This window comes from Colobus angolensis, unplaced genomic scaffold (assembly GCF_000951035.1).
Source record: "Colobus angolensis palliatus isolate OR3802 unplaced genomic scaffold, Cang.pa_1.0 Scaffold142, whole genome shotgun sequence".
Taxonomy (NCBI): domain Eukaryota; kingdom Metazoa; phylum Chordata; class Mammalia; order Primates; family Cercopithecidae; genus Colobus; species Colobus angolensis.
Genome location: NW_012114511.1, coordinates 2,988,100 through 3,003,110, shown reverse-complemented (window position 1 = coordinate 3,003,110; position 15,011 = coordinate 2,988,100). Strand labels below are relative to the sequence as shown.

Here is a 15,011-nt window from a genome sequence, read left to right as displayed (position 1 = left end):
CTCCCATTCAAGAAGAGCTTCAGCATTAAGTATTATCAATTTTCATATACCTGTTGGTATACGAGCCAATCTTAAAGACCCCTTGGAGTCTGTGTGCATAGTGGAGATGGCATTTGTTGGAACCGAACTCTCGATTCCCTCCTGGGCAGGGGTCGTCGCGAAGGATCACCGACACGGAGTTCACAGCAGAGAGTTATTTATTACTAGCGCGCTAGGGTCCCAAGCTCTAAGTTGGTCCTGGGACCCCGACTGCTTGTTACAGGCTGTTTATATATGCTAACACAAGTTCAAACACAGCTTATGGCGCGAAATTCAAACAAAGCTTAAGGCGTAAAATGATTGGGTCTAGCTATAGCCTGAGCAGGGGGTCTTGGTTTAATTGGTTAGAGCAGGACCTTATGAGGTTCTTTCCTGGAGTTGATAATTCCGGGAACTTTGAGGCAGGGTGAGACCCCTGGAATTGGCAGGGTGGGACCTCATGAGGTTGTTTCCCGGAATTGGCAGGGTGGGACCCTATCAGGGTGGAACACTATCGAGGCAGGGTGGGACCCTATCTAGGCAGGGTGGGACCCTATCTAGGGCCACCTGGTGCTAACTTTTTAGGTTTTGTAAGGCCTACTAGTTTCAGCATTATTTTCATATCTTTCCCGAGGTGTGAAACACCAGCAGTGGTGAATAAGCACTACCAGGTCCTTTTGGAAATTTTTGTTGAGAAAGCCATAGAAGAGAGGATTTATACATGTGGAAATCATAGCAACCAAGTGGCAAACTACAAATACCAGGTTGTGGTGGCAGCCCATCAGCACCTCATGATACCAATCAAAGATGACATTGAAGATATTCAGGGGCAGCCAGCAGGCTCCAAAGGTCACCAGGATGGAAATCAACATTGTGTTGATCCTCTTGTTCTCATTGAGCCGGCTCTCATTTTCCCTCCTCTTGTCTATCTTCGCATTTCTCCTGCGCAGGCAGATAACAATCTTCAAGTAGCAGATGAGGATGAAGGCTAGAGGAACAAAATACTGCAGCAGAAAAAGGGAGGTGGTAAAGAGCAGCCGGTCCTTTTTGGAGGGCCAGTTCTCCACACAGGCCACCTGGTGGGTGTAGAGGTCAGTGGGGAGAGAGAGATTGCAGAAGGGCTCATCAGTGAGGTGGTAGGACAGGAAGAAGGGAATAGACAGCAGAAGGGAAAACAGCCAAATCAGTGTGATGCTCCAGTAGGCATGAGTCACACTGGGCTTCCAGCCACGGGGGTTCACAATTAGCTGATATCTTTCGACAGCAATGAGTACAAGTGAGAATATGGACACAGAGATTGAGACACTCTGCACATAGGATGTGAGTTTGCACATGGTATCCCCAAATATCCAGTGGTCCATCAGAGTGTAGATGATAGTAAAAGGGATGCACATGACACACACCAAGATATCAGAGAGGGAGAGATTGACAATCAGTATGCTGGTGAAATTCTGAGCTTTTCTGTGCTTCTTAAAGATGATGATGATGAGAGAGAGGTTTCCAAAAAGGCCCCCAATTAAGACCACAGTATAGGCTATAAGTAATAGGAGTAAAGCTGGAGAAGGGGGTTGACAGGACTCAAAGTGAAAAAATGCTGAGTTGTTCTTTGTGCTGGTTGTATTAGATGCTGGGTGGTTTAGGGAAACTTCCATTATGTCAGGATTGTAAGAAGAGATTTTATAAGCTTATTTGTCTTATGGGTGGATATTTTGACCATTAGTTCTTGGAAGGCACTTTGTTCTGAGGCATCTGATGAGAAATTAGTAGGGTTTAATCTTCCCTGATCTGTGTCTGTATTTGATGGAAACACGTGAATGACTTGAGCATGCTCTTGAGACCCTAAAAAATGAAACAGAACCCAGAATATTAATGCAAGTTCTTAACAATATGGATAATTCTCTAGGGGTAGCAAAGTCCCTGAGAGGACAGAGAACAAATATCCAGGGGATCTCTCTGTACCTTTACCCTCCTCTCATCTCATCTCAGGTGCTTTCTTTGTCCTGCTAGTTTAGTCTTTAGAGCTCCTGAGGCAAGGAATGTAACAGCATCTTGTTAACTATAGAAGCAGCCAAATGTGTTTCTATCCCTATCAACTTCTGTTTTTCTTTTTTTTCTTTTTCAAGACAGAGTCTTGCTCCGTCACCCAGGCTGGAGTGCAGTGGTGTGATCTCTGCTCACTGCAGCCTCCACTTCCCAGGTTCAAGCGATTCTCCTGCCTCAGCCTCCTGAGGCAGGAGATGGGGACTACAGGAGACTGGGACTATAGGTGCATGCCACTATGCCCAGCTAATTTTTTGTATCCTTAGTAGAGATGGGGTTTCACCATGTTAGCCAGGATGGTCTCTGTCTCCTGACCTCGTGATCTGCCCACCTTGGCCTCCAAAGTACTGGGATTACAGGCGTCAGCCACCACACCTGGCTAACTTCTGTGTTTTTTTAGGGTCACCTGACTATGCACCCACTTGCTTCAATGGACTATAAAAAGTCAGGAGGATAGGGATTGTGCTGTGGAGGCCTGAGTACTGTGTTTGAATTTGGATTCTGTTATGGTTTGTTTGAATGTTTGTGTTCCCTCCAAAATTCATGTTGAAACTTAATCCCCAGTGCAGCAGTATTAAGAGGTAGGGCCTTTAGGAGGTGACTAGGCCGTGAGGGCTCTGCCGTCATGAATGGATTAGGGCCTCATAAAAGGGCTTTATAAGGGCAAACTCACTCCTTTTATAAGGAGGCCCTAAGTGAGTTCGCCTCTTCTGTCCCTTCTGCCATGTGAGGACACAGCAACAAGGTGCCATTCTGGAAGAGAAGAACCCTCACCAGACATTGAACCTGTTGGCACCTTGCTCTTGGACTTCCTAGCCTCCAAAATTGTGAGAAATAAATTTCTATTGTTTATAACTCTGTGATATTTTGTCTGTGTTATTTTGTTAAAGCATCACACATGGACCAAGACAGGTTCCAGTTGGAGCATCACTTCTTGGTATCAGTCTGACTTTGATGTAGGCCAGTTACCCTTCCTCCTCAGTTTTCTTTTCTGTAAAACAGGGATAAATAATATCTATCTATCTGAGTAGTTGTGAAGATTAAGTGAGAACACACATCTGAATTTGTCCCTAGCCCCAACATAGAGCACATAGTAGGTACTCAGTATATGTATGTTGAATAAAATTTGTCAGCTCTACTGCCCAGAGCCAGTCTACAGCCTTTATTTTGGGAGCCAGAATTACAGAACGTATCTGCTATGGAATAGCGTATGCCTTCTCCTTTTCACTTTTTCCACTCTCTGGGATTGAAGCCATAGGCAGTTTCTGGGTACATTGCTCAGATTTTGGAGATCAAGGCAAGGAAGGCAGCCAGTGTCTAGTGAGCTATTACCCAGAATTAACTTCATTTAAAAAGCATTCCTCCAATTCTTCCTTCCTGCAGATCCCTTCTTCTAACTTCCAGAGGAAAAGCAGGCTCTGATTCTATGGCTCAGCATAGTTTAGGGTGGTTATATTCGGTAGAATTATTCATACCAGGATGTACAACAGGCTTGAAGGATTCCTTGCCATTCAAAGTGCTGGGATTTCTGGCCCAAAGAGAAAACATGGAAAGACAGCAAAGGGGGGAAAAAAAAAACTCCTCATCTTGGTTTAATCTTTAGGAGTTTGAGGAAAACAACATAAATAACGTTGATAAAGGGAACTGAGCAATAGGAATGAAAGGGAATGCAATTTTGTTTGCTATTTGAAATTATGATGGCCTGTTCTCACATTCTCTCTGAGATCTAAGGCTTAACAGTTTCTTATTGGAAAGAAATCACCTTAAGAATACTTAGGTCTGTCATGGTTTCAACAATGAAAAACACAATGAGGAACAGCATAAAAATACCACAGATTAACTGGGCATGGTGGTGTGCACCTGTAGTCCTAGCTACTGGGAGGCCGAGGAGGGAGGATCCAAGGAACTGATCTCAGACATGGTAAAAGAAAAACTTCAGCTGAATTAAATTTGAAGGAGTTTAATTGAGCAATGAACGATTTGTGAATCGGGCAGCCCCCAGAATCACAGCAGATTCAGAGAGACTGCAGGGATGCCTTGTGGTCAGAATAAACTTACAGATCAAAAAAAGGGAAGTGATGTCCAGAAATTGGAGGTGAGGTACAGAAACAGCTGGATTGGTTACAGGTTGACGTTTACCTTCTTTGAACACAGTTTGAATGCTTAGCAGTCTATGAGTGGTTGAAGTATGACCACTGGGACTGGCCAAGACTCAGCTATTGTTACAGGCACATACTCCTAAGTTAGGTTTTCAATCTTGTCTGCCTATTAAGCTAGGTTACAGTTCATCCACAGGGACTCAAATATAGAAGTACGGAGTCCTTCTCAAGCTATATTTAGTTTGCTTTAACAGATGCTATGTGGTAATATGTGAAATAGCAACATTTACAAATAATGGTATTCAAAAGGAAAGTTTAAGGCCTGGATGACTCATGAGACCCAGAGTTCATAGATATTGACCGAAGGAGAATTTCAAGTCAAATTTAAGCTCTCTATGCAGTTGATAGATTAGAACTATACATGAGAGATAGAAAGCTTTGATTTCTAATTCGAGGCCTCCTGCCAAGCAAGCCTCACTTGAAGGAGGATAGGAATGAAAGGAAATAGGCATGAACTGCATATGTAGTTTGGTAAACTAGAATGAGCACTAGATTTCGTGTCAGGAGACATGTCCTGTTGTTTATTAGCCGTTTGATCTTGGGCAAGGCACTCTCCTCTTGGCCTCAATTTCTTTATTTGTCCAATGAAATAAAAAATAGCCTCCCTACTTCATACCTTGTTATAAAGGCCAATGAAATAATATATTTAAAACATTTTGAGAGGATTGAAAAATGACCTATCGGGTAGTATGATTGTTACCTGGGTGATGAAATAATCCATACACCAAACCCTCATGACATGCAATTTACTTTTTTTTGTTTTTTTTTTTTTGAGACGGAGTCTTGCTCTGTTGCCAGGCTGGAGTGCAGTGGCGTAATCTTGGCTCACTGCAACCTCTGCCTCCTGGGTTCGAGTGATTCCCCTGCCTCAGCCTCCCAAGTAGCTGGGACTACAGGCATGCACCACCACGCCCAGCTAATTTTTTTTTGTATTTTAGTAGAGACAGGGGTTTCACCATGTTGGCCAGGATGATCTCCATCTCCTGACCTGGTGATCTGCCCACCTTGGCCTCCCAAAGTGCTGAGATTATAGGCGTGAGCCACCGCACCTGACCAATATGCAATTTACCTGTATAACAAACTGCACATGTGCCCCTGAACTTAAAAGTTTTTTAAAAATTAAAAAAATTGTATAAACTGTTAAACCCTGTTCAAACCCAAGTGCTCATTATTGTTGTTGTTCTTCTTGTTGAATGTCTCAGACACTTGGACTGAACTGATCCAACCCTCATCCTCCAAAGAGCTATGAGTGCTTTCATATCTGCTATGCTGTTTATTTCTTCATCACCAGTTGTGTTAGGGAGGAGTGGGATTGTTATAGTTCCATTTCATAGAGGGAAAAACCAAAGTACACAAAAGTCCAAGGAGTTAGCTAAAACCAAACAAACCCAGCAAAGTCTTGTGTGTTTTTTCTTCCAACTCTTATTATCTACAAGAAAGAAAAGCTTCCTATGAATCTTGCAGGTTTTCTCTTTACAGATATGAAAACTCATATAATTTTGCAGGGTTCCTAGCAGATAGAGATGAGAATAAACATCAGGAGCTCTTGTGTTGCCTATTCTTGTCAATCTGGGCTGACTTCATAGTGAATGGGGATTATCTCAGCTTGGAGCTCAGAAAAGCCTGTAGGTCTGAAGGGCCTCATCTTAGGAGGGAATCAAAGGAGAGTGCTGGAGTTACATTATCCAGCACTCTCTACACCATACAGAGAAGATTAAATAGCAAAATGCCCAAATATAGGCTTTAAATGGCAATGTGGGATTTACACTTTACATACTTGGTAACTATTAAGTTAAAATATTTAAATCCTGCCTATCTGGAAGCAAAATAATACTAAGCCCTGGTTCATAAAAAAATTCTTGGGATACATTTCTATTTTAGGAGAGTTCATCTTTGGCTTGTTTGGTTGGAATTGACCCATGGAAGTGAGATCTCAAATTATCAAGTGACATTTTGCTAAAAAATATTAGTAGCATATGGCAGCAATTAATCCTAAATCTTCCACTTGATTGTATCTAGCTCATGAGGCACCTGCTTTGAACTAATTCAGTTTATGCCTTTTAACGTAAAAGTACAACATTATGTTAATTTTTTGGGGTAGTTTTGTGTTTAAAAGTTTCAAGATGAACAAAATAAGAGCATAATTCCACCAAAGTTTTTATGTGCGTATTTATTTCTGCATCTGAGTGTCATTTTGTTAGTGTGTATCTTTCTTCTGTCTCTTTATTCATATAATTCATTTTTTGAGGGGGAGAAAACTGGGGGTAGAGTTTGTGTATGTCTGCCTTTTGGTCTGTCTGCTTTTTTCCTTACCATTTATTCTCTTCCTCTCTTTCTGTCCATCTGTTTTATTCTCTCCTCTTGTTTTCCCCCTTTCCCTTAATTGTCCATAGCATAGAAAAATTGTATTTTACATTATTTGTTATATTTCATTCGGGGCTTAGGTGCTTTGATCTGAAAGAGACTATAAAGGTCCTCTAATATATTCCTTCCATTTGACAGATATTGCAGCATTGCAGTTAAATATTAGTAGAACAGGGACCAGAGCCCAAGTCTTCTGGCTTCCAGAGAGTTCCGTGTTCTTTCCATGATTTTCTATTGCCTCCTGTTTTATATTTCTTATAACAAGTTCTGTATTTCCTGTTCTTAATGTTAAAAACAAAGAAGTAGAACATTTTCTATTTGTTTTATGTGAACAAAATTCTGTTATGTAACTTCAGAGAGTTTGTGGCTTTGGATAAAGTTTTGTACATCTCCCAACCCCCAAGTATATATGTGAGGATCCCAAAATAGGGAAGGACCACACTGTGAGCATCTCCCATAGAATTCTCTCTCCTTTTTCTTAAATCTCTAAGAATACAGATTCTGTGGTTGTGCCGATGCAGATAACGTCTCATACTCTTCAGGGCTTAATGATTTTTAAAGCACTGCATTGTTCATTAACTAATTCATCAATAATTCATGTGCTGACAAATCTTGCTATCTTACTTGATTTCTACAGTAGCCCTGTACTCTAGATAGGAATGATACTTTATTTCTGATTTACAAACGTGGAAACTATGATCCAGTGACTGGCTCATGGTTGTGTAGTTAGCTGCAGAGCCAGGAACAGACGTCTACTTCCTAAATCATATACAAAACAATATTTCTAGTTTATTTGGTCATTTCACTTTTAAAAAAAATCAGTCAAATTAATCATTTGTGTTCCATGAAAACAAATAGACTAGAATCTCTGTAAAGGTACATCTTAGAGCTTACCCTAAGAGCAAAGTACTACATTAAGTAACCGCACTAAGCATCAAGAAACAAATGCCTAATCTCTTACAGCGTTATTAAAAAGTATAATTGGCCTGGTTATTCAACATCATGCAAACCTCCTTAAGTTATTCAACTGTTCACCTATTCCAAAAATCAAATTTCATATCTATCTATTGCAGAAGTGTGTGCTGTCTTTTAAGACTTGAGGATTACATTTGACCCAACCATTCTTTTATTACATGTACTTTGATTTTCTCTGCTGAAAATGGTTTATATGTTTTTTTTTTTCCTTGAATTTGACCATTACCTGAACCCATATAAAGTGGTAGTGGAAAATATACACGCTTCTCAAAGCTACTCTTTTAAAAATAAGCCAACACAGCTTGTCTAAATTGACTTTGATTTTCTTTGAAGGTTAATAACCGAACTTATCATTTTAGGAATGTGGAGGTTTTCAGTTCTTTAAAATAATAGAACATTAAGTGCATTAAGAAAGGAGATCTCAACTCTGCCAGTGAAAATAAGTATACCAGATTTTTAAGATTATTTACTAAAAGATAAACAAAAGTAATTAAAACCCCATTGTGCCAATACTAGCTTTTGGTGATTTCTTTTTATAATTTTCTTACAGTAGTGCATTCTAAAACTGTAGGGTTTTTTTTCAAATCATATACGTAAAAAGGCATCTAGTACAATTTAGCCTAAAAGCACTATATTTCCAATTTTTAATGATCTTCACTTATTTTTAAAACTGGATTATTCTAACATGAAATACACATTAGATAAACACATTTGCAATATTTTTCTCAAGCATTTTAGAGGTTTGTTTCCCATTTTCTTACCTGTCGGAAATTTCTAGCTCTTTTGCTATTCTTTTTATCTTCTGTTGTTTTCTTTCTTCATTTCCATTATTATTATTTTTTAAAGTTTATGACATGTTAGCCTCCTCTCAAAAAGTCATAACATCCCCCATTCCTTCTTGGATTATTTATCCACTAGACAATCTGCAGCTTCATTTCAGACACTGATCCCTGCAGTTGGAATCATTGCACAGAGGAGTGAGCTTTGGAATCCAGTGGGCACTGAAGGCCACTGAAGAGCTGGAAGGGAGGAGTCAGAAATCTCAGCAGCAGTGACATTAGGTGGAGCTGTTTAAAAGATATTTTCAAAATGTCACTTTCAGTCATCTTGTAGAGATGATAATAAGAGTGCATCTTGAAAATCTGTGACATTTTCTGGCATATATATATACTTTAAAAATTAGCATTGCCAAAATCAGACATTTAATTTAAATATTACTGGAAAATTGTTAGTAAACATTAATGATGGTTCTTAGAGCATTTACTGCATTTACTGTTAGTTAAGGGATGGACACATAAAGGGCAACAACACACACTGGGGCCTTTCGGAGGGTAGTAGGTAGGAGGAGGGACAGGATCAGGAAAAGTAACTAATGGGTACTAGGCTTAATATCTGGGTGATGAAATAATCTATACAACAAACCCCCATGACACCAGTTTACCTATGTAACAAACCTGCACTTGTACCCCTTAACTTAAAAGTTTAAAAAAAGAGATGGTGCTATTCCAGATTTTGCAGTAATTTATAAGATTAATAAAAATACTTCTAAAATGGAAATTAACCCCAAGTTTCCGAGCAAGTATGTATTATAAATATAAGATTTTTATCAACTACTTTGGAGCTGACAGCAGCTGAACTGCTTATAGACTATAGATGAAAATGGGGACTAAAAAGCGCTTTTCCTGTATTTGAAAAATTGTTACTGTAAGGGGCCTATTTCTCATCATTATAAAAGACTCAAAAAGTAAGAGTTATATTAAATATAAGAAATATTTCCTTATAGTAAGTGTTTGAAGACTTTTGAAAACAAGGTTGTAGAAAATTGAGTATGGTTGAAAATATTTGTGGCATGGTCTAGTGGATGAGCACACAACATTTTCAAATACTACATTTCCTAAGCCAAGGACTCAGTGATAGAGCCCCACATTTTAGTACCAAGCCATGTGACTCAATTCTGTTTCCCTACCCAAATACATCCAACTACCCAAAAGAAAGTCAAAATTTCCAGGTAGTCAACAACACTGACATTGTGTATCTGTGTTTTATAGAATCCTGCCGGTCACTGGCTATGTGGACTTGCAGGTAGAGTAGGAGTGGGATGTGTTCTATGGACGTGAAGCCAATCTCCTCCTCTGTAAGAACTTGAAGAGCAGATACTGTCAAAGCAGTTTAGTGGCTTGTATTTCTTTCCCCAGTCAGCTTTTAGCAGTGTCCCATTACTTATTTACCTGTTTGTATTTAAAATACAGAGAGCAGCAAACTTTGGAAGATTGTAGGGCTATTGAAAAGTACCTTTTCCGTACATAGAATATTGGCAAAAGCTAGTGATGCCACAGGTTTGGTGGATGTTAAGAGATCATTTTAGTTATTTGTGATGATGATGAAGATTTTGAGAGTCAGCTTGAGTGGGAGAGAGCTAGGTCTGAATTTGGATTCTTCAGCATTACCTAGCTGGGTGATCTTGAGCTTCTCTCTAAGCTTTTTAAATTTAATTTAATTTAATTTTTTGCCATCCAGTTCTATCCCAAAAGGAGGAAGCAATAGATCTTCCTTTAATAATTTCCCAAAGTGTTACAAATAAAAAAAAGGAGCATAAAGCATTGCGGGGGTGGCTGAACGCAGAGCAGGAAAGGATTTGCTCCTCTGCTTTCTAAGCTTTTGATTCCTTTCCTGTAAGGTGAATATAGCCACCTATCCTGCAGGATTATTTTGAAGATTAATGATAGAACATAGTAGATATTCAATAGTTAGTAGTTGTTACTGTTGTTGTTGTTGTTTAGAATTTCCCTTAGTAGAAACATATAATTTGAGTTAATAACAGTTTATTGTTTATTATTCCAAAGAAAGTCTGTAATGAGTAGGAAATTGAGAAATTACAAAAACAGAGTCGTTTTTTAAAAAACTTGTGAGGGGATGTTTGGTGTAAATCTGTGTTCTGAGGTGGAAGGTCCACTGTTGTTAACATTTTTGCTCACCTAGGTACACACAGAAAGTTGTTATAATCCGGTGTAAACAAATGATGAGGGGCTAACACAATGTCCATTTATTTGTTTTCCTTTTCAAAGACACTGCTTTGTCATCAAGGTTGGGTGTGCTTAGGAACTATGGTATATATATAAATGGAAGCCTACTAATTAATAGTTCTGATTTCTCTGGAATCACCAGGAATACATTAATGCCTTCAAGAACGATTAAATGGAAAAAAGGAATGTTTGGATTGAAAGACTGAATATTATAAAGATTTTGTTTCTTCCCAAGTTAAATTGTATTTATAATTCAATTCCAATGAAAATCCCAAGAGGGGTTATAAAAAATTACTTATAAAAGATTTGGAAGTGCAAATAGCTTTGAAAAATGGAATAATTAAAATGAAAGGCATGACTGACAACACCAAATATTTTAAAATATTATAAAGTGTGAATAATTAAATCAATGTAATGCTGGGCCAAGAATTAGCAGACAGATCAAGGAATGGAATAGACAGAAATAGAGCCTGGTATATATAACACGTTAATATATGAAAGCAGTGAGGATTGCTTTTTTTTTTTTTGAGATTGGGTCTCACTCTGTCACTCAGACTGGAATGCAGTAGCATGATCTTGGCTTACTGCAACCTCCGTCTCCCGGGTTCAAGCAGTTCTCCTGCCTCAGCTTCCCGAGTAGCTGGGACTACAGGTATGTGCTACCACACCCAGCTAAGTTTTGTATTTTTTGTAGAGATGGGGTTTTGTCATGCTGCCCAGGCTGGTCTCGAACTCCTGGCCTCAAGTGATCTGCCCGCCTCGGCCTCTCAAAATGCTGGGATTACAGGTGTGAGCCACCATTCCCCGCTAGCAGTAAGGATTTCTGGGGAAGGAAATAATTATTAAGTAAATATTGCTAGAATAGTTAACTAGCTGCTTAGAAAAAATATTAATTTAGTTTTGTAGTGTATACTAGAATAAATTCCAGGCAAAAGAATTTGAGAAAACAGACTCAAAAATATTTTAGTAGACAATACAAGAAAATATAGAAAATAGGTGGCTGATGCCTGTAATCCCAGCACTTTGGGAGGCTAAGGAGGGCAGATCACCTGAGGTCCCGAGTTTGAGACCAACCTGACCAACATGGTGAAACGTCATCTCTACTAAAAATGCAAATATTAGCCGGGTATGGTAGTATGTGCCTATACTTCCAGCTACTTGAGAGGCTGAGGCAGGAGAATCACTTGAACCCGGGAGGCGGAGGTTGCAGTGAGCCAAGATCATGCCACTGCGCTTTTAGGGTCAAGTGATCCTCCTGCCTCAGCCTTCTGAGTAGCTGGGACTACTGGCATGTACCACCTTGCCTATTTAATTTTAAAATTTTTATTTGTGGAGGGAGGTTCTTGCCATGTTGGCCAGGCTGGTCTCAAACTCTTGGTCTCAAGCAGTCCTCCCAAACTGGTCTCCTGAGGCACTGGCATTGCAGGTGTGAGCCACCTTGCCTGGCCAAATAGAAACTCTTTGAAGGCAAGAAATATGTCCTATCTACTGCTGTATCTTTAGTGTTACTGCATAGTTTCTGGCACATAGCAAGTCTTTGGTGAATATTTGTTGAATTAATGAATAAATGAATAAGCTTAAAATCAAAAGAAGAAAATACAAGGGGAAAAGATGAGATGCCTATTTAAAAATTTTTTAACTTTCTTGAAAAAAATCAATATGTAAGTTAAGACACAAAAATGGAAATAATCACAATAAATATGATGTAAAAGACAATATTTTTCTTTATGAAACATACATATGAATCACCAAGAAGATACATATTAGTATCTATTAGTATGTATGGACAATTAACAGAAGAGCAAATAAAGACTAACAAATATTTGCAAAAAAAGGTTCTGTTTCACTAGTAGAGAAATAGAAAACAAAACAGCAATGAATTATTTTCATTTATAAGATAATCAAATACTGGAAAAAAGTCATGAATACCTGATACACTAATAATGGAAGGTGAAAAGGACACTTTATACATTATTGGTGGACATATAATGTAGAATACCTTATTAGAAAAAACTGGTGACAAACATTCAAGATATTTTAAAAATACTTATTTTCTTGGTTTCCATAGTCTAGTTCTACCCTAAGGAAATATTAGGAAATGCAGATAAAGATTTACAAATAAAGATGTTCATCACAGTGTTATTAGAGTAGTAAGAAACCAAAGATCAACCTAAACCTCCAACATTAGGGGAATGGTTAAGCAAATTAGAGTATAAGTCTGCATATGACTTATGCAGCCTTTGCAAATGATATTTAGGAATAATAAAATAATATGAGAAATGTTTATGAGGTAAAGTTAAATGAAAAATGAATGGTATAAGATCATGGTTCACAGTATGATCTCAAATATGCAAAGCAGTATACACAATAAGGGAAATATAACAATGTTAATAGTTTAGGGTTAGGATTATGGGTGACTTTCATACTTTATACCATTTTATATTTTTGTAGTTTTTAAAGTTTTTTATAATGAACATATATTACTTTCATAATTGAAAAACATACTTTCATAATTGAAAAACAAGTTTTGTTTCTTTTTAAGCATACAGTGTTGGATATAGATCTGTCTGTCCTGTAATCGTTGGTGATAAAACTTAGTGAACAATAGGGTTTTGTTTGCCTCAAGTTAAAATTCTCTGCTTTAATTGCAAAAGTTAATTTATAGGCCAGTAATCTTATACAGCAGGCAGTTTGGTTGATAAAAGTATCCAAAAAAAGAACTGAGTATCTGACTTTTCTTATCTCTCCAGAGCCCTTGTAACGTTGATTTCTGCTCTGTTATTATATTGTGTTTTATTTTTAGTTATAAAATATGTTTTATTGCCTTTAATCTGATATACCTTTATAAGCTTGAATTAAGACATGAGATGATTTTCTGAACCTAGGTTTTTACCATATTAGGGAAAGTTAAGATTGAAAAATGCAAGTAGTAGGTTCTAAACTCCCAGTCATCCATGTTATAATTAGTCAATTATTGCAGAAACTTGGTAGAGAAAGATTTCCTGTTTTCTTTTCTCCCCGACTATAGCCATCTTTACTTCTGTCAAGAACTCTTCTGACTTTGTTAACAGCTCTCTCATTATATACATTTTAAAAAGAAAAGCTGTTATCAATCTGCTCGAATTTTTTTTTCTTAGATTTTAGTAGATCCTGGATGAAATATTCACTAAAGTTTAGAGTATCACCTTAAGACCTGGGCAACAGGGGCCCCTGCTTTGGATCTTATACTTAAAGGACGCATATATCACAAATGTTCAAAATATAAGTGTCATTTAAGATCCAGCACTAAGTGACATAGTACAATTTGTTATCCAAATGTCCACTGTAGTGACCTAACACTATTCAGGCTCCAGATAACACTTTCCTCCATCTCTTGCCGTGTGCCACTGAAGCAAAAAGTGATTCTGTGAATGTCATGAAGGTTATGGGCTGTTGATGCTGTTCATGGACACTGCTTTGGAGTATGGGGAGGATTTGAGTGACACAAGTTCTTAGGTGAAGGAAAAGACAAATTAATTAGCACAAATGCAGCAGATTCTTGCACATTGAAGTAACATTTCCCAGGGCTGCTAAGCATCCATTTTCTTGTTTCTCTTTGTATTCCAGTATGTGGTTCTGGAGATATAAATTAGGATGATATTTGTAACAGTGGCTCATGGCAGTTGAGGAATATTTTGCAATGTTAAACAATTCATATTACTCTTAAATTTTATGTGTGAAGGTCCTGATATTGTGGATATTGACCATAGATGAGCCTTGAACTCTAGAATTGTGAGTAGTTCTGTATTTGTAAAAATACACAATAGGACTTAGCTTTTTAAAAAATCACATTAAAGTTTAAACTTTATTATAATACATTTACTTAAAATTTGGTAATTGTTAATTATATTTGTATTTTGTCTTTGAATTTTTATAGATAATTTTGAATATTTTAGAAAAAAGATAACATATGATAGCTGGGCACAGTGGCACATATCTGCAGTCCTAGCTACTTGGGTGGCTAAGGTGAAAGGATCACTTGAGCCCAGGAGTTTTAAGTCCAACTAGGGCAACATAGTGAGACCCCATCTCTTAAACAAAAAAAAAAAGGTCTGTCCAAGCCCAGACAAAGTCTTTACTCCTTCCTGAGGCCCGAGGAAGCCCTCTCTCCCCAGACAGGGCCAATAAGGGTCCTTCCTATGGCATGAGTTGCGAAGCTCCATCCAGAATTGAGAAGAAGTACGACGAGGGACTGGAGGAATGGCTGGTGGAGCGGATCATAGTGCAGTGTGGCCCTGATGTGGGCTGCCGAGACCGTGGGTGCCTGGGCTTCCAGCTCTGGCTAAAGAATGGTGTGATTCAGCAAAAGAAACTACCATCAGAGTGAACAGGCAACCTACAGAATGGGAGAAAATTTTTGCAATCTACTCATCTGACAAAGGGCTAATATCCA

General features: G+C 38.2%; 2 protein-coding genes across 2 annotated transcripts in view; one reads left to right on the top strand and one right to left on the bottom strand.

Moving 5' to 3' along the window:
- Positions 1-764: 764 nt before the first annotated feature.
- On the bottom strand, positions 765-8,569 carry LOC105506964 (putative neuropeptide Y receptor type 6). Its single transcript, XM_011935274.1, is given in 3 exon segments — positions 765-841; positions 843-1,857; positions 8,318-8,569. Coding segments are annotated over 2 exon segments (870 nt in total). The 5' UTR covers positions 1,671-1,857; positions 8,318-8,569; the 3' UTR covers positions 765-799.
- A 537-nt stretch (positions 8,570-9,106) lies between these two features.
- The window catches only part of LOC105507019 (transgelin-like), a 7,230-nt gene continuing 1,325 nt past the window's right edge, over positions 9,107-15,011 (top strand). Inside the window, 3 exon segments of the mRNA XM_011935361.1 lie at positions 9,107-9,135; positions 9,605-9,638; positions 14,709-14,910. Coding sequence (XP_011790751.1) covers positions 9,107-9,135; positions 9,605-9,638; positions 14,709-14,910 — 265 coding nt within the window.